The 24,781-nt window shown below is 42.4% G+C and overlaps 1 protein-coding gene across 1 annotated transcript; it reads left to right on the plus strand.

The window, feature by feature from the left end:
• Positions 1–355: 355 nt before the first annotated feature.
• On the plus strand, positions 356–15,754 carry LOC307248332 (SPARC-related modular calcium-binding protein 1-like; the record flags this gene model as incomplete). The annotated part of the gene is made up of 10 exons (XM_080024735.1): positions 356–433; positions 4,699–4,873; positions 5,201–5,434; positions 6,185–6,238; positions 6,718–6,765; positions 7,757–7,828; positions 11,725–11,911; positions 13,564–13,637; positions 14,098–14,191; positions 15,436–15,754. The coding sequence occupies 10 exons, from the start codon at positions 356–358 to the stop codon at positions 15,752–15,754; spliced, it is 1,335 nt and encodes a 444-aa protein (XP_079880861.1).
• Between the last annotated feature and the right edge of the window lie 9,027 nt (positions 15,755–24,781).

Raw genomic sequence — 24,781 nt, forward strand, 5'->3', positions numbered from 1 at the left:
GTCTCCGGTCTCCAACACTCAGGACCTGCTTCGGCTTTACGCGCTGAGGTGCGGCTGTGCTTTAGACTGGAGCGGCGCGAGACCTTAGATAGACTGTAGGGAGAGAAAGAGAGACACACACACACACACTTACACTTATGAGCGCGAAAGACTAAACAACACCATGAGTACGTAGCTCCAGAACATCCACAGAAGTGATGAAGTGAGTTGGTATTGGTTCCCTTCCAGCAGAGACTACAGACTGGCCGTGCCCGTGTTGCGCGCACTGCAGCGTTTGGAAACAACGGATCGACAGTCGCGAGCACGAGCCTGGTGCGCGCGGCCGCTGCTGCTCGGGCCCGCGCTGTGCGTCACGATGCTCGCGCTCACCTTCACCTGCCGAGCGCTGCTCGTCTGCCTGCTCAACGAGGCGGTCCAGACAGACAGGACAGCGGTAGGACAACACACGCACACACACGCACACAGATACAGAATAGCGGTAGGACATCAACACTGAAGATGGTTTTAATAGCTCTTTCTTAAACTTTACTTTGGAGTCACTTAATGCACTATAGTCCATACACTACTCGTGCAATGTGTATAGGCCTACACTGCTATATTTCTATTCTAGTAACTTTAGAAATGTATTTTACTAAAACTCACAACAGTTTAGTCAATTTACCTTTTTTAAGTTTTTTTAATTCATGGTTGCAAGTTTCATGATGAGGTAAACATTTATGAAGGTTCAAATATTATATAAACGCCAAAAAAGGAGTGAACCCAGTTATGTAAAGCAACTTTTATAAACCTAACAAAACTTCTCAGCACTAGACTAACGTTTACCTCAATCTCAAAGTGTGTGTGTTTTAATCTAGTTAGTTTTCTGTTCAGGCACCATGGTCATTGCTTCATAATTGAAAAGTTTTTAATTGGTTTAGTCGAACTGACCTCCACACAGCTCAGACATGCTCAGTGTTATTTTGACCGTCCTGGCAAAGACAATATTGATTTTCAGTTATATAGAGAATAATCATGTTTGATTTCCAAAGTGTGTGTGTGTGAGAGCTCCCTGGAGGACGGCAGGGTAACACCAGCCATCAAAACTAAACCATAAACACACACACTTTGCTGCCAGGCAAATATTTAGCCTGATACTCAGGGGAAATGGACGTGTGTGTGTGTGTGTGTGTGTGTGTGTGTGTGTGTGTGTGTGTGTGTGTGTGTGTGTGTGTGTGTGTGTGTGTGTGTGTGTGTGTGTGTGTGTGTGTGTGTGTGTGTGTGTGTGTGTGTGTGTGTGTGTGAGAGAAAAAGCTAAAACTCTTATGAAAAAGTGCCTCAGTAATCCAATAATATATTTTTAACATTATGCTGTAAAAACCTCTAAATCATCTTAGCTCTTCTAGTGTGTAATTAATCAAATGTACAAGTTTCATGATGATATACAAGTTAAACAGTTTACTCTACTGCACATGATGACATGTTTAAAACCTGCAGAGATTTAGAGGTGTGTGTGTGTGTGTGTGTGTGTGTGTGTGTGTGTGTGTGTGTGTGTGTGTGTGTGTGTGTGTGTGTGTGTGTGTGTGTGTGTGTGTGTGTGTGTGTGTGTGTGTGTGTGTGTGTGTGTGTGTGTGTGTGTGTGTGTGTGTGTGTTTGTGTGTGTGTGTGTTTGTGTGTGTGTTTGTGTGTGTGTGCAAGAGGGAGAGTGAGTGAGTGTGTACAAACATCACCTTCACACACCACCGATGACATAAACTTTGATTGGAGACAGGTACACACACACACACACACACACACACACACACACACTTGCCCTGTGGATGAAGAGTCAGACTATAATATTTCTTCAGGTAAACAGAGTGTGTCTGTCTGTGCTGCTGACTTCATGTATAACAGAACACACGTGGTTTGACACGTGTTAGCCCCAACAAATTACCTGCACTTTACATTAACTGCAGACCATTTTAACAGTATAAACGTTTCACATTGAATGCCAGACTGATAGAGAGGGAGTGAGACGCATTTCACAATTCATTCACGCGGCCGGGTGTCAACAGGCTTTGACACGTCCAGAAATCAAGTTTCACTAAAGCTCTGGAGATGAGATTTATTTTTAAACTTTTTTTATGTTTTCCTTAAAAATGGCCATTCTGGAATGTGTTAGCCATGAGGAGACAGTGGTGACTTGTTCTCACCCTCTAACTACTACTTGTGCTCTCTCTCTCTCTCTCTCTCTCTCTCTCTCTCTCTCTCTCTCTCTCTCTCTCTCTCTCTCTCTCTCTCTCTCTCTCTCTCTCTCTCTCTCTCTCTCTCTCTCTCTCTCTCTCTCTCTCTCTCTCTCTCACACACACACACACCTATGAACACACAGTATATTCCTATAGCTGAAGTTTTATAGGCACCAAAAACACTAGTGGTAATTGTTTTAACACTGAGGATATTGTAGTTTCTACCTGACAGACAGGAAATATCCAGTCTGCCCAACACTTAGTTTGGACCTTGACTCGCCCTCCACACACACTTTCCTTTACATTGACTTCTCCCAGACATTCTCTCCTTTCTCTGTTCTCTCTGCATGTCTTTCTTAAAGGTGCAGTGTGTAATATCTGAGTATTTTACGATCATCTTGGGGTGAGATATTGGATGTCAGCACTCGCTTGCTAACCCCTCACTTTGGGAGAATTTACAGAAGCTACGGTGGCCTTCAAGGACAAAAAGCTATTTACTAAAGATGGCATCATCCACCACTGCCTCAAGTCTTTCCACAATATCAAGTGATGAGGTGAAGGCCTCAGTGCCCTGCTCCTCTGAAGATCACATTTTCAAGTGATTATACATTATTTAAAACATACATACAGATACAATGTTCCATTTCTACCAAGTTTGTTCTGAAGAATACCTACTCCCTTTCCACACTGTGCCCTTTAAAGTATATTTTTCATCTTTTATGGTCTGGATCCCAAAAACCTATACATGATTGAACACACACACCTTCTCTATCTTCATCAGTGGCTCTTTGTCCTTCAGCCTCCCCTCTTTCACTACACACACACACACACACACATACAGACTCTTGCGGTGCATCGAACAGTGTTGACATAATTTAGCAGTGAATGAATCCTCTGTGCTCATACGCCAAAACATTAACTTAAATATTGACTTCACATCAGGTTTAATAAAAACATTATTATTAAATTAAAATGAATTATTATTACTATCAATCATTAAAGATGTTGTCAAAATCAGTGAATATCTCCTCATGATCTGCTACCTGTCTGTTCTGTGTGTTCTGAGAGAAGACTGGATTTTTTTTAAGGGTAAGCGCACAGTACAGACAGGTAGCAGATCAAGAGGAGATATTCACAGATTTTGACAGAAAGTGATTTTGACAACAAGCGTTCTCCAGAATCACTGACTCCACCTTTAAAAGTGTCTTGGCACTTTTTTTTTTTTTAACCTTTATTTATACAGGTAAATCCCATTGAGTCCGAAGACTCTTTTACAAGGGAGACCTGACACTTCTGTCGTTCCTAACTGAAACTATAAAACCAAAACTCTGTCACAAACTCACATCTACAAAAACTAAAACGAAAAACGGAGTGAGCAGTAGAGTGAGTGTGTGGAAACTGACAGAGTGAATTAAGAATATAACTCACTAAATACTGTCAGACTGCAGCCAGTGAAAGCTAAGCAGAAAAGACCTCATTTCCTTTGTTTCCATTCCAGTTTACAGAGCCTAGGCTGTGTACAAACCAAAGACTGCGTGGGTAAAAACACCAGATTTCCTTTCAGCGCACACACAGTACGGACAGGTAGCAGATCATGAGGAGATATTCACTGATTTTGACAACAAGCGTTCTCCAGAGTCACTGACTCTTAGTTCAGTTCAATGTGTTATTTGCTAGACATATAATACTATGGCATCCTTTAATGGTTATATAAGAAGTGTAAAAATAAATGTATTGATGTATTAAATTATTCTGGCTTTTTCACTATAAAACAATAAAACAAAACCTGCCTCAAGCTCTGCGAAATTTGCAGAAAACTAAAAGATGTGTGTGTGTGTGTGTGTGTGTGTGTGTGTGTGTGTGTGTGTGTGTGTGTGTGTGTGTGTGTGTGTGTGTGTGTGTGTGTGTGTGTGTGTGTGTGTGTGTGTGTGTGTGTGTGTGTGTGTAAAAAAAATATGTAAGGAGGGAAACTGACAGAGTGAATATCACTTACTAACGACTGTCAAACTGCAGCCAGTCTAAGCAAAGCAGAAAAGGCCTAAAATTCTGTCCAAAACCTTGAACCACATGGGAGCGGCCCAGACTCAACAAACAGCTGACACACTCAGGAATTCTCTCAATACTATGAGTGTCAAATGTTAAGTTTCCTCAGGTTCACACACACACACACACACACACACACACACACACACACACACACACACACACACACACACACACACACACACACACACACACACACACAGAGCCGCAGTGTAAACAGTGAAATCTCAGTATGTGTGGAGTTTTGGATTTTGGGGCATAACAGTCTGAAATGGAGAATGGAAAGAAGGGGATATAAATTAAACCTGGATTTTTTTCAGCGCGCGCAGAGCACAGAGTGCAGATTCAAGCTGGAAAGACAGACTTATTCCAAAATACATCTATGTGTGTGTGTATGTGTGTGTGTGTGTGTGTGTGTGTGTGTGTGTGTGTGTGTGTGTGTGTGTTGTAGCCCTTCCTGATCTCAGAGAACATGTGGCCTCGTGGCTGTACCGTGGACTGCCAGAGGGGGCGCCACCGAGTCGTGTGCGGCTCCAACGGCCGACTATATAAATCACTCTGCTCCTTCCAGAGAGCGCAGTGTATTAACACACAGCTACGCCTAGCGCCTAAGACACACTGCTCAGGTACACACACACACACACACACACACACACTGCTCAGGTACACACACACACACACACACACACACACACACACACACACACACACTGCTCAGGTACACACACACACAAATACTCACACACACACACACACACACACACACACACACACACACACACACACACACGCACACACAGCTGCTGCTGTGCCTGGCCCGGGGGGGGGGGGGGGACGCCCTACCAACTGAGCTAAGGGCGCCCCCTATTTTTTATTTTTTTGATGTAGCCTTTGCAAGTACACAAAAAATACCCTCAGTAGCCTATGTCTTGTTTTCTCCCTTTTCATTCCAGACCGGGGTCAGTCTAAATGCCAGCTGGCGCGTTCTCAGGCCCTAGAGACCAGTGCTCACCATAGCGACGGTAACCTGAACCCTGCGGCCGCCATCTTTGTCCCAGGGTGTCATGGCGACGGTCACTTCCTGCCGGTGCAGTGTCACAACCAGACGGGATTCTGTTGGTGTTCCACTCCGCAGGGCAAGCCTGTGAGCGGGACGTCTGTACTGCACGGGACACCCAACTGCACCGGTCAGATAGAAAGGCTGTATACTTTATCACATGATATACACGTCCATTATGATATAATACTGTAATATAGGCTGTATACTTTATCATATGATATACACGTCCATTATGATATAATACTGTAATATAGGCTGCATACTGTATCATATGATACACGTCTATTATGATATAATACTGTAATATAGGCTGTATACCTTATGATATACTGTCAGTGCTGCATGGGACACCAAACTGCACTGGTCAGATACAATACTGTTATATAAAACGGGTCGGCTTAAAGCTGGGGTATGTGATTTCTGATTGGTCAAAGTTAACATGAGCTGTACACTTTGACCAATCAGAGCGAGGCTCCGATTCTCTGTTCTTATTGGCTGTTGGGACTGTCCATTCACTTTGGCACCGACGTTGTTGGTGTAGAGCGTGTCGGGGAGGGACCAAAGAGAACAAGTGGAGCGGTGGTGGTATTTGGAATCGAATCTCTATCCCAACTGCCATTTTCTCCCCAAATCCTCCACCCCAGCTTTAAATCAAGCAATCTGATTGGTTACTAGCGGTTGTATTATTTTTTTGCTATGCCATTTTAGACTAGTCTTAAAAGATAGTGTCATGAGTGATATATCTCTACAAATGTAATTTATTTATAATAATATAATAAATTGTTTCACCAGTCAATTGGAAACAAAATCAAATGAACTTTTTGTGTATTTTCCAGCCTGAGTGAGTTGTTCTGTTTCCACATTCTTCCCCTAACAGATTACATCTCCCTGTTGGCTCAGACCATCGATGCAGATTCAGTGCCAATTAAAGGTGAGAAAGACGGGTTAACACTTCAAATCAAAGGCATCTTCACTCTATGCATTCATCATGACAACATTATCATTCATCATATTATACACAGTATGTGCTTCATTATATTATTTCCACTGAAACTTTAGCTCTGTATGTTCTTCCTTTTGATCTTAACTCCCAATGGCACGTCCAGGGTTTTTCCTTAACAGTAGAATCAACAAACAAACAGTTGTTGATTCTACTGCTAAGAATAAACCTGGAAGTACAGCAGAAGCTATTAAATCCATGCGCCAACACTGAAGGCTTTACCTCATGTAGATGCAGCGACAGTGTTGTTGTAATTACTCAGAATTCCTCATGGGGACAGACAGAAGTTACGCAATATAGCTTTAAGGATTCCAAGAGTCCTAAAGAGGTCCTTCTCTCTGTCTAATTTTCTCTGTCAGGACTATTCCTCCCTCATTCTTCTCTCTCCTTTCTCTTGTCTCCTGTCCCAGAGGAAGATGAGGATCCTGGACCCACGTTGGACCCCAGGAAATCTACAGGTGACAAACTGAACCATCTACAATAAGAACTGTGTGTTAAGGCTAGGGCACACTGGTCCGACTACCGACCGTCGCCCGAAAATGGAGTCTGCCGTTTCAGGCAGCTCCAGTCTCCCCGTCGCGGCCAAAAAAGTGCCAAGAACACACCGAGCCGACTGCTGACTTTCCGTACGCTCTGCGCTTGCGCGGGACATAATGTCTCCATAACAGCAGGCGGCGCTAATCTGTATTTTGGCCCCAAAAAATATGGAAGCCGGAAATGATGGGACGGCTCTCTAGACCATAAACATAGATATAAATATGTATTTACTATATATATGGACCATAAAGAGCACCATTTTTAGCATAGAGTGTCGAGTATGGTGTCGAGCAGTCAAGAAGAGTTGATGCATGTGAGTACTCGCTGAACGAAACAAACTAACACATTAAAACAATGGCTAGTGATGCAATACTGTTGTCAGCTGTTTGTGCTATACGCCTCACTTCCGGGCTTCACTGATTCGCTAGCTCTCCACCAATCAAATTGCTCCTACTGAAAGACTGCCCGACACCGACTGAACAAAAGAAGCCTGACGACATTTACGACGGCCGACGGCCGACGTCACCTAACACACCAAACAGATTCGTGTCCCCGCCCCCTCCAGACTCTCCGACCATGTCCGATGGCCGATTATCAGGCCGGTGTGTCCTGGCCTTTAAATGCAATAACTTAAAACTAAAAAACTAAAAAGAACTAAAAATACATATACTCTCCTGTCTGTGCAAGGCAAGGCAAGTTTATTTATATAGCACAGTTCAGACACAGGGCCACTCGAAGTGCTTTACAGGGGCAAGATTAAAATACTCAATACACATTAGAAAAGCGAATGAATAGAACATTTAAAAGCGAATGAATATAAATAGAACATTTAAATAAAATTAAAATTACAACTCCTCCAGCAGCAGAAATACCTTTTAAACATTATTTAAGAGTTTTTTTTCTCTTGTCCAGAGCTGACTGCTCCTCCGTTCTGGGTAACTATCCTGATGAACAAAGGAAACCGCTCAGTCAGACGACCCACAGGTAAGAGTCAGAGAGAGGATCAGCTTAAAGAGTTGTGACAGCTCCTGGCACCTGGCTTCCAGGAGCTAATTGTTAATTGCATGCACCCCTGCTTGCTGATCTCGTCAGCTATATAAGCTGGAGTTATCAGCCACATGGCTCTCTCCCTGGCCTGCTGGTTGGTTTGGTTTGCTTAGCTTTGGATTTGATTTGCTTAGTTAGTTTTGCTTTACACATACACTACATGCTTCACCCACACAGACACCGCACCCATTACTGATTACTGATATTCATGCACCATTTAGTAGGTTACTTTATACTTTGTTCCAATAAAGTATTATTTGGTTAAACTAATTATCTTGTGTGGTTTCCTCCTTGTCCTTCCCTGGAGCCGGGGTGTGACATGGGGGCTCGTCAATAAGTGGTTGGATTAAGTAGTTGAACAGGTTGGAGGAATATCACATAGGACAGGTTAGTAGTTGGTTTGGGAGCAGGTTCCTTTCATAGTGGGTAGTCGGCTGAGGCTAGGCTAACAGAGTTGATTGTCTGGTGAGCACATGTCTGGATTTGAACTTTCCCTGTTAGGCTTCAGTTGCGTTGCCCCTTTGGGTTGCGTGAATTTTTTTTCTTTTGTTGTTTTTCCCTTTTGGTAGTGCTGTGGGGCGTGGTTAGTGTCAATTGTTCAATGTCAATTGTCTCGGGGGCACATCCGAAGGATCTTGGGGGTTGTCTGCTTGCAGGTCGCCTTTCAAACCGGCTGGTTTACAGTGCATAAATACCCACCGCAAGCTGCATGAACACTAGGGTCAAGATTATTCAGGTTTGGATAGGCAGTTAGGGGGGAAGTTCTAATTCTTTTTGCATCCCAGTGATCAAAGCTGTTTTGGCATGGCTTCTTTAGTAGAAGCGTTTATTCAGTCTCCTTCTGAAACCTTGCTGGACAGCTGTACAAAGGACCAACTGTTGAAAATTGCTGATCATTTCAAAGTTGAAATTGCAGTTACACGTCTGAAGGACACAATCAAACGTATCCTGAAGGCGACTTTGATGGAAGAAGGGGTTTTGGCTTCTGATGAAGGTAAGGGTTTACCAAGTACGGTGGTTTCACCAGGGGGGAGTCTCACCTTTGATCAACAAAAGGAACTGATGTTAATACAAATGGAACATGACAAAATAAAGGTAGATAAAGAGTTGGCCCTTGAACGTGTAAAAATAGATAAAGAATTGGCCCTTGAACGTGCAAAAATAGATAAAGAATTGGCCCTTGACCGTACAAAAATGGATAAAGAGTTGGCGCTTGAAGCAATGAAACAAAAAACAGAGCAGGCAAAACTGGACATTGAACAATACAAACTAGATCTAGTTAGAGAAGGTAAGATGGCAGGAACTGATATAACTAGGTCTGCTGGTTCATCTAGAGTGGATTGTACTAAGAATCTCAGATTGCTGCCTAAATTTGATGAGGAAGACCCAGATACGTTCTTTTCCTTGTTTGAGCGTCTCGCTGATTCACAGGAGTGGCCTGATAGTGAACGTACGTTGTTACTTCAATGCGTGTTTAGAGGTAAAGCCCAAAAGGCATATGCAGCTTTAACAGCAGAACAGTGCAAAGAGTATAAAATGGTTAAAGAAGCCGTGTTGAAAGCTTATGAATTAGTTCCTGAAGCCTACAGGCAGCTCTTCAGAAATTGGAAAAAAGGGGAAAAGCAAACGCATGTGGATTTTGAAAGGGAGCTGGATATACATTTTGATCGGTGGTGTTCTGCGTCCAGCGTTGGGTCATTTGAAGAACTGCGTAACCTTGTTGTGCTGGAACAATTTAAGCAGTCGTTGCCTAACCACATATCTACTTATATCAATGAGAGAAAAGTTAAAACTCCAAAAGAAGCCGCTGTACTTGCGGACGAATATGGTTTAACACACAAACGTGTCTTTGGGGAGCAAGGTCCACAACGGTTTGGATTCAAAGACAGCGGGGAGAAAGGTGAATCGGATTTCAGTTGGGGTTCTTCAAAGGGAGAGCTAGGCAGAGCTGGGAACAATGATCCTAATTCAACTTGTAATTATTGTCAGCGACAAGGGCACTGGAAAAAGGAGTGCCCCTTGCTAAAATCAAAAAAGGGTTTTAGTACAGGGCCTGTCCAATCTGTGGGGTTAGCTGTTCCGCTTAGTAGCTCAGAGCTAAGTACTGACAAAATTGTCCCTCCTTTTCAGATGCGACCCAGAGTGTTGAGTGCAGCTGATATTGCTTTAAGGTATGCTCCATTTATATCAGAGGGTTTTGTATCCTTAACTGACCATAGTAAGAAGGTGCCTGTCAAAGTTTTTAGAGATTCTGGGGCTCTACAAAGCTTTATTAGGGAGTCAGCCTTACGTTTTTCACCAGCCTCTGACACAGGAAGGTGTGTTCGAATCAGAGGAATGGATTTAAACACCATTGTTGTGCCTGTCCATACAGTGCATTTGTCTTGTGGCATGATACAGGGGGATGTAGAGGTGGGTGTGCGTCCAGATTTGTCAATGAAAGGGGTTGATATTATTCTGGGCAATGATTTGGCAGGAGCATGTATGTGGCCTGATGCGTCCACCTCTGATGGGTTGTGTGTAGTGTCTCCTGCTAAAGCGAGGTCTAAGGTCCCTGAGCAGTCGGTGGGTGCAGTGTCCCGTTCTCTTAGTGTGCTGCCAAGAGTTGACATACAGATATCTGATCTTGGGTCTGTTTCTCATGCAGAATTTGTGAGGGACCAGAAAGAGGATCTCTCGTTAAGAGAGCTGTTTGAGCAGGCCGGGCACTCTATTAATGGGGGAAACAACTCAAGAGGTTATTTTCTCCATCAGGGCCTGCTGATGAGGAGGTGGGTCCTTCAAGGGAGAAATTTGGCTGGGGGATCAGTGGGGAAGATTGTGCTTCCTGTGAAATATAGACAGCCGGTAATCACAGTGGCGCATGTAGCTGGTCAAGGGGGATTGAGGGGAACATATGGGCGGGTCCTTCAGGACTTTTTCTGGCCTGGTATGAAACGGGATATTCAACAGATCAGAGGCCAGAATAATGTAGCTGCTGATGCTCTTTCCCGGGCGCCATCGCCTTAGCTATACCCTCCCGCTTAACATTCGTCCTCGTGCTGTAGGGTCTTAGTTGCTGGGTCTCGGGGATGCCGGAAAATAAAATGTTAAGGAAAAGAGAGATATCTGGTCAACGTGTCAGTTGTTTGTCATGTTTGTATGTTCCACGTATCTAACTGTGTTTGTTTTGCAGGTTAAGTGTTGAACCCTGTTTCTATGGAGGGGGGTGTGACAGCTCCTGGCACCTGGCTTCCAGGAGCTAATTGTTAATTGCATGCACCCCTGCTTGCTGATCTCGTCAGCTATATAAGCTGGAGTTATCAGCCACATGGCTCTCTCCCTGGCCTGCTGGTTGGTTTGGTTTGCTTAGCTTTGGATTTGATTTGCTTAGTTAGTTTTGCTTTACACATACACTACATGCTTCACCCACACAGACACCGCACCCATTACTGATTACTGATATTCATGCACCATTTAGTAGGTTACTTTATACTTTGTTCCAATAAAGTATTATTTGGTTAAACTAATTATCTTGTGTGGTTTCCTCCTTGTCCTTCCCTGGAGCCGGGGTGTGACAGAGTCTACCAGGAACTTTTACGTGTTTATGAACGCTACTAAATCACAGTTTACTTTGCTTCACCATGGTCTTATCACCGTTATTAATCTGAATTCACACATATAAATACATTACCTCATGGCCATGCATCCTGCCGTCTCTCTTTTCACTCGCTTTCATTCAATAAACACAAAGCAAATTAATCATGCTTTGTGTGTGTGCGTTGTGTGTGTCTCTGCGTATGTGCGTGTCTCTGCCTGTGTGTGTCTCTGCCTGTGTGTGTGTGTGTCTGCAGACAGTCCTCAGACCTGTGAGCGTGAGCGTGCGTCGCTGCTCTCTCAGATGCGTTGGCCTGAGGAGCGTTTCCTCCCAGAATGCACTGCGGCGGGTCGATACCGGCCGGTGCAGTGCCACGCTGCTACGGGCTACTGCTGGTGTGTGAGGGGGGACAGTGGCCGCCCCCTACCCGGCACCTCCGCAAGGTAAACGTGTGTGTGTGTGTGTGTGTATCTATTGTTGAGATAACTTATTCATATGTAGCCTAATACAACTTCAGGGTTTGAGTTCCACATACCAATAATTCCAAAAAGTAAAAGTTGTGGCATGTCATTATTTTTGACAGCTGTAACACTCTGTAAGGTCTGAATCAACATGTTGACCGACTGGGTTTTGTGTGTTATATCTGTATGAGAGAATTAGTTGGCACAACTGTTATTCTTTGAAATTCTTTCTTTGTAGAACTCAACATTTAATTCGGAAATTTTATTGAAAATACATTATCTTTACAAAGGCACTTACTGTTTATAATTATACATTGACACACAGCGTTTGATCCTGAGCATCCAATGTTACACCAGTTACTGTCTGTGCTCCCTGGGTGGGTTGCTCTAAGGGGAAACACACATAACTGATCACACACACGCACACACACACACACACACACACACACACACACAACCAATCAGAACAGATTGCGGTCCGTTGCTTCTGATCTCAGGGGGTTCTATCAGAGCTGTCGATGCTGTGGGGAGCGTGAAGGATGTTTTCATGTTGATAGGTTTGTCTTTGGTTCAATGGTTGTGTGTATGTGTGTGTGTCTGTGTGTGTGTGTGTGTGTGTGTGGTGTGTGTGTGTGTGTCTGTGTGTGTGGTGTGTGTGTGTGTGTGGTGTGTGTGTGTGTGTGTGTGTGTGTGTGTGTCTGTGTCTCTCTCTCTGGTTCAATGGTTTGAGGAAAACTCCCCCAGGACTCAAACAAGCAGCGTTTACACCATCTCTAGATGAGAATTTATTTACAAGTAATTCTACTCTCAACAGGGGAAAGACGTTCACTTTTAACCCATTAAATTATGCAGTACATTAATAAAACATTTACAATAAACAATATTTGTCTAAATAAAACACCATTTATTAAACAGGATATAATAGTGTATTTCCTTGACTGCTTTTCAGAAAATAAAATGTGAAAAGTTGTCATTCTTGACCTAGTTATGTATGCTTTGGTAAATGGCCTTGACTTACTGTATATAGCGCTTTTTAGCCGATGTTTTCAGCCCCAAAGCGCTTTACATTTCAGACCACATTCACCCATTCACACACACACTCATACACCGATGGCAGTAGCTGCCATGCAAGGCGCTCTCTGAACCATCGGGAGCAGTTTAGGGTTCAGTGTCTCTTTGCCCAGGGACACTTGGACATGTGGTGGGGAGACGGGGGATCGAACCTCTGACCCTGTACTCCAGTGGACGACCGCCCTACCCAGAGCAACTTCAATATGACCATTCTCCCCACTTTTTCTTCTTTTAAATCTATGATTTCTGATTTTCACCATCACCACTGCATTTGTTTTAACTGAATTAATTTTTTAAGCTCTTTTATTGTAATTCTTTATTTATTTTGATCTTTTTTATCTTGCTAGGATTTTGTGTTTCTCTGTTTTATTCTGTCACTCTGTTGTTATTGTTGTTGTTGTGTTTGTTGTGCGCTCGTCGGCGTTGTAAATGAGGGGAACCTCAATGCCTTTCGAGTTTGTTTAAATAAAGGTTTTCATTCATTCATTCACTTCAGCCACTAATACTGGCGCTTTAAGTGTTATGATACTTAATGTAGCAGCTTTATTTGTGTCTCTTTGCAGGAATCGTATCCCAGACTGCACTGGGGCCGAGGAGGCAGCCACAGACCGCAGACACAGTGAGAAGCCTCTGCCTGGTAAACATGACTCGGAACAACTGTCAAACTTTCCCTCGTCAGGAGCATTTTACAAGAGTTTAAACGCCTAGTTTATAATTCATAACACAACTATTGTGTTGCTTAGTAAGGCAGGAAAGCAGTATCTTGCTCAGTGGCACTTGAATATGATGTCAACTGGTATTTAACTGGTATTTGATTGCCAACTCTCATCTCAGTCCAAACAGACACGGATGTGATCGGCCAACATGATGTCTAATGTCGGCTGATTGTTAATCTTGTTGTATTTTCTTTGTTTTTACCATCTGTTAAATGCAATTTCATTGTCTAATCTTGATGTATTTTATGTCCCTGTAAAAACCTTCTAACATCCAGTGTTACAGTATTCGACACTAGTCTCCCCAGGGTTAATAGAACAGGGGTTGTGTTGTGTGTGTGTGTGTGTGCGTGCGTGCGTGTGTGTGTATGTGTGTGTGTCCAGGTTGCCCCGGAGCGCGTAAGAAGCAGTTCCTACAGAGTCTGGTGAGAGCGCTGCAGCTGGAAGCAGAGCATGCTGGGAGTTTGAGTCCAGACCAGTAAGTTCATGTAGTCATTACTTTGGTGGATGATGCCATCTTGAGTAACTAGCTTCTTGAGCTTGTAGGCTACCGTAGCTTCTGTACATTATCCCAAAGAGAGCATTGCAATATAGAACATTCACCACTAGATGCTGCTACACCCTGTACCTTTAATTTATACATTTGGTTTGATATATTGGAGTATTTCAACTACCTTTTTTAAAACATACAAACTCTGGTAAACCATCATTAACAAAACTCTGCTTAGACATGTACACAACTAAAGATGAACTCCTTCCCTGCATTCCAAAGCTCATACTCTTTCATTTTACTTTTCCACATACTACATCTGATAATAAAAAGAAGCTAGTAGTGGATTGTGGGTCGGAATCGCCCAAATAAGATGCTGTTTTCAACACAAAAAATCTTGGGATGTACTACATACTAAATATGACCACAAGAATCAGGACATCCTAAATCTTTTCTTATCATACTAAATAGTAGATAGTGTGTGTGTGTCTGTGTCTGTGTGTGTGTGTGTGTGTGTGTGTGCGACTGTGCGTGCATGCATGCGTGTGTGCGTGTGTGTAAGTGTCTATGTGTGTGTGTGTGCGTACGTGCATGATCTGAAATAGCAACGCCTCTTTAACACCATGATAGAAGATAGAGAAAAGAGAGATGGAAGAAAAAGCTTTAAAAAAAAGTAAGATTAATGAAGAAAAAAAATCGAAAACGTTTATATTGTATAAACACTTAAAAACATATGGAGAGAATGAGGTAAGCCCTGAGCGTATTGTCAAAGAGAGACACAGAAACAGGGAAACAGATAAAATGGGTTTGTTGCTTACATCAGTTTTTGTCATGTAATTGATCACGTCTGGGTTGTTCGCTGAGCGGTGAAATTGCTTTTCATTTGGTTCTCCGAGCGAGTTAAGAATCCACTGAAGCCCAAGATGTGCTTTTTACCAGTAGTGCTGAAGCCTTATCTGTTCTCTTTGTGTTTGTTTATAGTTTGTCATGTTGAACAAGCGTGTGCAAGTACAAGGCTGAACGGACAGGAATGCAGAGGCAGGTGACAGTAAGAATAGATTGCTCGGAAATGTTTTAAGTGGCAGAAAACATGGAATTTATTAATTTTACCTCTATTTACCCATGCAGGAGGATGATAGATAGATAGATAGATAGATAGATAGATAGATAGACAGACAGACAGACAGACAGACAGACCCATTGTAACACCTGATGTTGTCTCTTTCCATCAGGTCCTCACACCTTGCGGCTTCCAGTCCTCCTCCCTCTGCCACTCCGTCTTCTTCTATGGTGGACACTTCTTCTTCTTCTTCTTCTGTCTTAACCGCGGTAGATTCCTCCAGCCCGGAGCAGGTGCTGCGGTGGTACTTCACCCAGCTGGACGGTGACCTCAGTGGGCAGCTGAGCGAGCGAGAGGCGCGGCCGCTACGGAGGTTTCTGCGACGGAGGCTCAAGCCGCGACGATGCGCCAAGAAGTTCAGCCAGTACTGTGACCGGGACGGAGACAGGGGGCTAACCATGGAGGAACTAAGGGCCTGTCTGGGACTATGAGAGGTGTGTGTGTGTGTGTGTGGTGTGTGTGTGTGGCGTGCGTGCGTGCGTGTGTTTGGTGCGTGCGTGCGTGCGTGTGTTTGGTGCGTGTGTGCGTGCGACAGGGACGGAAACAGGGGACTAACCATGGAGGAACTAAGGGCCTGTCTGGGCCTATGAGACTATGAGAGGTGGGTTAGGGGGGTCAGGTGTGTGTGTGTGACAGGTACGTATACAGGGGGCTAACCATTAAGGGTTGTATTTGTAAAGAAATCTTTGTGGGAACCAATTAAAGCTTTTAACCATTTTTGGAAAGTGAGGATATTTTACCTGGTCCTCATTTCTTCAAAGGATGTTTGAGGGTTAAGACTTGGATTTAAGGTTCAGGTTAGAATAAGGTTTAGGTTAGGGTAAGGGTTGGGGTTGGGGTTTGGCATTTAGTATGGAGGGTTAGGGTATGGGGCTAGGGAACGCATTGTCAGCTGTCAAAAAAAAAACCTCAAATAAAACATAAAACCTAGCACAGTGTGACTGAGTTCGAACCTTTAGCTGAGAGTGGACGCAGTCATTGGCAGACAGGTGGAACATTAAGTCATTGGGTGTTTGATAAAGTACACACACATGTACACACACACACACACACACACACACACACACACACACACACACACACACACACACACACACACGTGAGTGCAGAGTGTTTTCAGGCCGACTGCCAGACTAATCACTCCAAGTGTTTATGTTCAAAACAAATATGTCCGCCGTTAAATGGCCTGCTTGTCAGTGAGCTATCAGTCACAGCAGCTCACCAATCATGCAGCCGTGACATCCAGACGTGTGTGTGTGTGTGTGCGTGTGCGTGTGCGTGTGTGCACAAAGACTCTTCTTCTAGGTGAATATTTCAGTTGACGTCTTAAAGACAAAATATCTGTTTCATGCACAGAACCTTTGAGACTGAACAGATCCCATTGACTTACATTGTGTGTGTGTGTGTGTGTGTGTGTGTGTGAACTTTAATATACAGTGGTGCTATGTGAAGCCATGAAATGTGACAGAACAGTATTTATATGTATTAACATTTCATTTTATAAGACTCATTCATATTCAGTGTTGTATGCAGTTAAAGGGTCAGTGATTCTGGAGAATGTTTTTTGTCACTGTGAGCGCTCTTAAAACAAACATTGTTAATACACGGCCTAGGCTCTGAAAACTGGCATTTTGTCAGCTGCAGTGGGCCCTCTTGTTTACATACCGTAGTTCACAGAGCCTAGGCTGTGTATTAACAGCAGACTTTTTTCACTTCACACATAGTAGGTACGGTAGTAGATTCTTATTAGCCATGCGTCATTAAAGGTGAAGTAAGCGGTTTATTTATATTAATATAAGTGTTAAATCGCTCTTTATTCATATAGTAATCACTTACACGATGTGCGCGTTTCATAAAGCCAATCTCTTAGTCAGCTGCTCTGCATGTAATAAGCAATTAAACTTTATGTAGTATCCCAAAATTTTATCCAATCACAAGAGAGAACGCTACAAACCGACACCCGTCCGCACCGGTCTCAATCATGGTCTCACTGCCGGTGCACGCCAGAGCGACACATGGGTGAATGTTTATGCAATGTCTGTTTTGATGGTTTTTATCATGTTTTATCACACTTATGGATCTGAGATGATGCTAGATAACTCGCTGCTCGAAGACCGAAGTGGATTAATGTGGTGACGTAGGGACGAGCGAGGGGACTGCTAACTGCAGTAACTGACAGGAAGTTAGCTAAAAGAACCATTCCGCTTACAGCTCCTTTAACCATTTCAATCATGGATATTTTTAAGCATTTTTTCATGTTAGTTATTACAGTAAAATGCATATACACATTTGACCAGTGGCAGCTCCGAAGTGTGTAACTCCCAGCACTGACAAGCTCAGTACAAATCAAATAATTGCAGAAGAAAAACTCAAAAAAGTTCGGTTAACTTTGCATTTCTCGTCAAAGGTACACAGAGTCCAGAGAGTATAGGTGAGCATAGATAAGGCTTGGTGAGATAGTGCTGTCTGTGTCGAGCGGATGGGAAGGTGGCAGACAGAAAGAGTAGATTAGGGAAAAGATGAAGTGTGTGTGTAGGTGTGTGTGTGTGTAGGTGTGTGTGTGTGTGTAGGTGTGTGTGTGTAGGTGTGTGACAGGGCAACATCCTGCCCTACACTGTAAGGAATTTCCCTGTAAAAAAACATTAATCAACTGGCAGCAGGGTTGCCATTTTCTTACTGTTAAATTAACATTATTTGACTGTCACTAAAATTGACAGGATTATACTGTTAATGAAAAAAGGGATGAACCTGGACTAAATGTTTGTTATGTTGTTTGCACCGTGAGCGAAGGGGATGTTATATTTCATTGGGCAGAGCTGTTTCATTCCATATGTAAATTTACTATGTCCCCTATTTGTTCAAATGCTAAACACAGAGAGCAGCTTCTGTTTGTTACTTCAAGACACTTTTTACAATATATTAAGTTCAATGGAATGATTCATTTATATTGTAAATTGTCTCCTGAGTTGGGATCTTGTTTAAGATTTCCACAAACCGTTTGTTATAACCAAAAATAACAGTTAGTTCACACAGAAATATTTTATTTAAACAAAATGCATAGTGAGGTAATGGAATGAAACATCCCCTTTACTGAGGGTGCAAATAGCAACATAACAAACGTTTAGTCCAGTGCAAGTCATTGTGGGAAAGGGGGCGTCTCTACAATACACTATGTTGTGCTTACTTGATTTATCTAAGGCAATCCGTTTCCTTAATTCTACTGAGTAAACACAACTCTTCAGTTAAAGGTGCAGTGTGTAGAATTTGGGGTTTTATTTCCTAGGAGATTTTGTAGAAAGTAATTATAATATCCATAAGTACATTTAATTTAGTGCATAATAGCTGAAAAAAAGGTTTTGAATTATTATTTTTTCCCTTAGAAAGGGTCTCATATATGTCCATATTTCTGCATATTTTGGACCAAGGCCTAGTGCCGCCATCTTGAAAGTGTCATAGTTGGAATGTCATCAGGTGCATTGTTTAAAACTTGGAATTGTTCTTGTCCTTGAAGGCCACTGTAGCTTCTGTTATTATTCAAAAGGGGTGGGGTTACCCAGGGAGCGTTGCATTCTAGAACTTTGTAGAACTTTCTTGATGATGTCATATTACACACTGCACCTTTAAGTAAGACTAACTTGGTTTAATTACGTTAACTGCAATTTCCATTTCCAAGAAGATATAACTCAACTTTAAGTAAACTTAACCAGAGGATATACAATAAACAACACTTATTAGTTAAGATGTGGATGGATGAGGATTAATGAAGAAAACTGTATAAGCTTCACATGTGCAGGCAGCTCATGTCAAGTTGTCCCTTCCAAGTTTGATGGTAAATTAACAGGAAAGTTCAGTATTTTTGAAAAACATTACCGTTCCGTAAAATAACAGCAAATGACTGTAATTTAACAGACTGCCTTTTATTTTAACAGTTAAATGCTGTTTTTATAAATAACAGGTAAATGCTGTTGAAATCCTGCTGTAAATTTACAGCAATTGTTTACAGTGTAGAGTTAGTCGAGGATCTGCTGAGACTGAATAAACTGGATGTGTAATTGAAGTTATAAATCCTTATTTTAGGTTTTCTAATATATTTATTTTCTCACTATTCATTTTTCAACATTGTTTATTTGTCATATGCAAAACAAGTACAGCAGCAACAATAAATAGCAACTTTAAGAGCAGGTTTGCTTCATAAAGATCCAGCACCCAATCATTGCAAATTATCAAACTTTCTTTGCATATAGGACAGTGGGCAGGAATTAACTTTTTGTACCTTATATATGTAAAAAAGAATGTCCAATAGGATTAAATGTTAACAAAATATTAACATTTTCTTTCTTTCTTTCTTTCTTTCTTTCTTTCTTTCTTTCTTTCTTTCTTTCTTTCTTTCTTTCTTTCTTTCTTTCTTTCTTTCTTTCTTTCTTTCTTTCTTTCTTTCTTTCTTTCTTTCTTTCTTTCTTTCTTTCTTTCTTTCTTTCTTTCTTTCTTTCTTTCTTTGTCACAGAGATCAACACAGACAGACCCCAACTGGAGCCTCTTCACTGCTTCTCTCAAGCTTCTTTAAGTCCAGTTCAGACCAAACATTCGCCTCCCAACGACTTGCAGCTCGCAAGGAGCCGAGACGGGCTGAGACGTTCTAAAACTGGACCTGGCGATTTGACATGTTGAATCTTCTGCGACTCCTTGCAACGCGCTGCAGCGAGCAGTTAAACTGCTGCCACTTTCCCCCTAGGACGTTCTAAAACCGTCTCGTTGCAAGTCGTTGCTAGGCGAATCTTTGGTCTGAACTGGGCTTTACTCTTCGATAAAATAAAGGAATTGTAAAAATATATTTTTCTTCCTTATTTTTTTTATTTACATATTGCCAATATATTGATGTAACATATTTTGATACACTTTTTGTAACTTAAATGTCATTCTGCTAATGTTTGCAAATGTGATTTCAATAAATTGACGTCCGTAGTCACTTCATTTTCATTCCTCTGACCTATCATGTTTTCAATTTTTTTTTCTGTCTCTCCGTAAGGTTGTTGGTTTCCATGGTATCAGCTCCCTAGTTACCGCCTCGGAACAAACAAATTCTCCTTTTAGATAAAGGTGAATATGTCCACAGGATGTCAACAGGACAGTGTGGCTTCTTAACAGCAGCAGCCGGCTGTGTGCGATCTATAATCAGATGTAATTGAACCCTCAACCTACTCACAGGGTGAAAGTGTCGCTACACAGGCAGTGTCCGCTCAGGCCAGTCTGAAGAGGGTTCATTATCAAGCGTGTGTGTGTGTGTGTGTGTGTGTGTGTGTGTGTGTGTTTGTGTGCGTGTGTGTGTTCAAAACTTTCTTGAAGATTTTTGAAGTCTTTTTGTGTGAGGCAGTGTTGCAAGACAGCGTCATTTCTGCTTGGTCTGTGGGAGGCCTCATCAAATCCTTCCACCATATCGTGTGTGTGTGTGTGTGTGTGTGTGTGTGTGTGTGTGTGTGTGTGTGTGTGTGTGTGTGTGTGTGTGTGTGTGTGTGTGTGTGTGTGTGTGTGTGTGTGTGTGTGTGTGTGTGTGTGTGTGTGTGTGTGTGTGTGTGTGTGTGTGTGTGTGTGTGTGTGTGTGTGTGTGTGTGTGTGTGTGTGTGTGTGTGTGTGTGTGTGTGTGTGTGTGTGTGTGTGTGTGTGTGTGTGTGTGTGTGTGTGTCTCATCCTTGCTGAGCCCTTGTAGCAGGTGGACTAAAGCTGAGCGAGTTCCCTTTATAATTGACCTGATTCTAGAGGCTGCTCCTTTTGTGTGAAATAATTGCTGTTGCCATGCAGAAACTTTCCTCGTTATTTGGGCTTCAAACTGTCAGACAGACTAGACTGACCAAGGAGTCTCTCTTGGTCTGTCTGTCTGTGTCTCTTTCTCTCTCTCTGTCTGTCTCTTTCTCTTTCTCTCTGTCTGTCTGTCTCTCTCTCTCTCCAAAATGGCCTCCATTCCGCTGGGAATAATGTTCAAACTCTCATAATTTAAGAACCATGCAATGTAATTAAACATGTAAGGTGTCATTTTCAACTAAAGTAGATATGCCATATAATTGGATATAATTTGGTCAATTCTTACCTTGACGTTCCAGCCCAACCCCTTTCCTCTCTTGGACTTGTCACTGCTTCTAAATCATTTCATTCAGATTACATTCTTTAGTAAGTGTTAGTGTGATAACTGTAATGTTTTGTATACCTTTTCTGGAAATGTTACAGTTGCCGCTGCCTGTCTTTGCCAGGTCTCCCTTGAAAAAGAAATTCATATTTAACAACAGCATCTCCGTTGCTCCCTTAATGGCCAATTCATAGTGTGCTGGCGCCATCTTGTGGCCATATAGTAAATAAACTATTTAATTTTCTTCTTTCATACAAAATTGCAAACATGTTATCCAATTTTTTCCCACTTTTCTCCCCAAATATAAAAATACAAGAATACAAAAACAAACAAATAAAAATCCTTCCCATTAAAGCTGGGTCGGAGGATTTGGGGAGAAAATAGCAGTTGGGATAGAGATTCGAATCCAAATACCTAAACCGCTCCACTTGTTCTCTTTGGTCCCTCCCCTATGGTCCCTTCCTGACACGCTCTACACCAACAAAGTCATGCCAAAGTGAATGGACAGTCCCAACAGCCAATAAGAACAGAGAATCGGAGCCTCGCTCTGATTGGTCAAAGTGTACAGCTCATGTTAACTTTGACCAATCAGAAATCATATACCCCAGCTTTAATGGTCAAAACAAACTAAAGGTGACAACAACTTAAACAAACTCAGGCAACACAGACAATACCCCGATGCTCTTCACACAAAATCTTATTATTATTATAACACCGTACAAACATTATAGTATTTATATATAATTGTTTATAAAATGTGTATATGATTATAGTAAATATTCATATAAATATAAATTATTATTCATATAGGGAAGAGGGGACTGAGTTGTGCCAGTGGGGAGGTAGTGCCACCCCTTGTTTCTAGAAAACCGTGGAAGAAATTGGAAATGTGACCATATATTTAAGAACAGCCATACATTTGACTCATCCTGTTAAGAAGAGAGACACAAGGAATAAGATATAAGCACATTTAAGCTCAAAAAACAGTTTTTTGCCTTTCAAAGTAAAATTTCCATGATCAAGGTTTTTTGATTATTGTGTCTGAACATTTATAATGATAATAATAATAATAATAATTGATTGGATTTATATAGCGCTTTATTTCTCTGTGACTCAAAGCGCTTTACAGGGTTCCAGGTTCAATTCGTTCACACACAGTCATACCAGTGGTGGTAAACTACAAGAGTAGCCACAGCTGCCCTGGGGCAGACTCACGGGGGGAGGGAGATAGCTGACGTATACCTCCGAGGCAAAGTGAGGGACAACGGAGAGCTGTCACTCAAGCTCAAGAAATCGCGCCAATACATTTTTACCTCCAAAAGAATAAAAACTAGCTTGGTCCAAAAAAATTCACTCCCCTCAGTGTTGTCATGGAGATATGACCTAAACATACAGACTAAAATGGTTTTGTGGACAAGTCTTTAATAAGACTTTGAAAATGGCCTGTCTAACAAATGAGTTAAAGAAAAATGGCTCAGTCTTGGTACCACCCCCCAGTGGCACTTCCTGGTTACTACAGTTGTGGTCACTTCCTTATTGGATGCTGGTAGAAATCGCTGAGGTTGGGGCTTGGAGTCATCATGGCCTTATAAGAGTACATATTATGCAAACTAATTACGGGTCATTTAAAATTCGTTAGAACTCCTTAATTTTTTGGAAAAAGTGAAAAGTGACAGTCCTTGTTTATTGTGTGTGTGTGTGTGTGTGTGTGTGTGTGTGTGTGTGTGTGTGTGTGTGTGTGTGTGTGTGTGTGTGTGTGTGTGTGTGTGCGACCAGCAGATGGCGATGTGGCTCTAAAGCAACGCCATGGAGGCTCCTGCACGCACACACACACACACACACACACACACACACACACACACACACACACACACACACACACACACACACACACACACACACACACACACACACACACACTCACTCACTCACTCACTCACTCACTCACTCACTCACTCACTCACTCACTCACTCACCCACCCACCCACTCACTCACTCACTCACTCACTCACTCACTCACTCACTCACTCACTCACTCACTCACTCACTCACTCACTCACTCACTCACTCACTCACTCACTCACTCACTCACTCACTCACTCACTCAGCAACTCCCCACTGACCTATATATACATGTAATGCTCAAGCTCATCTATAATTCATATCAATACCGTATCGTTCCTTATATGTGAGTGAGTCTGTGTGTGTGCGTGGGTGTGTGTGTGTGTGTGTAGGGGGGGGGAAGAGGGGGGTAGGTCTCTAACTCTATCACTTCCATCTCGCAAGCAGTTTATGTTGAGTTATTATAAAATCTTTACCTGTATCTGGCATCAGTGTGCATCTGTTCCACTCGGGCTGGCATTATTATCTGGGTGTGTCTGGGGAGCAATACAGTGTGTGTGTGTGTGTGTGTGTGTGTGTGTGTGTGAGAGAGAGAGAAACAGGGTGAAGTGCTTTACTGAGCCCATGACTAACAACAAAGAAATGGCCCAGAGATCACACATAGGCATCAATATACCGACGGATTCCATACAGGAAAACACACACACACACACACACACACACACACACACACACACACACCAGGGCCTTTACATGCTGAATTAATCTATAATTCACCCAGTAAATTCCATACCTGCCATTTCACCTCAATGTCGGTTCTGTTCCCACGGCCACAGGGTTAATATGGAAAATATATATTCTATAAACTGCTGACTGCAGCCGAATATGCCATTGCTAATATGCTTTGAACACACACACACACACACACACACACACACACACACACACACACACACACACACACACACACACACACACACACACACACACACACACACACACACACACACACACACACACACACACACACATATTGACGTGCAGACCAGTGTGTGCTTTACAGACACAATGGACTCAATAAATCAACACACACACACACGCGCACACACACACACACTACACACACACACACTGCTGTAAATAAAAAACTGCGATGGTGTTTTGGCTCAAGTTAGAAGATGCAGTATTTCATTGGCAACCTCTTAATGCTAATAGAAAATGCATCGGTTAATATCGCAGTCAGCAGCAGCCTGAGTATTCAGCATTTATGAGAAAATCAATGTGTACGGAGAGCCAGGAGGTCCATAAAGTGAAAGGCAAACTAAAAATGAATACACCCTATGTTCCAAATCACAAACTCTTTATTTTTTTGCATTCTACATGCTACAGCTGATCATAAAAATTATCTAGTTAGCATGCAGTATGCTACAATCGGGACATCATTTTGCTTATTTATTTCATCATAGCATTGCTCCTTGATCTTGCCTCTTGCTATTAT

Source organism: Ammodytes marinus (assembly GCF_949987685.1).
Source record: "Ammodytes marinus genome assembly, chromosome: 3".
NCBI lineage: Eukaryota > Metazoa > Chordata > Actinopteri > Uranoscopiformes > Ammodytidae > Ammodytes > Ammodytes marinus.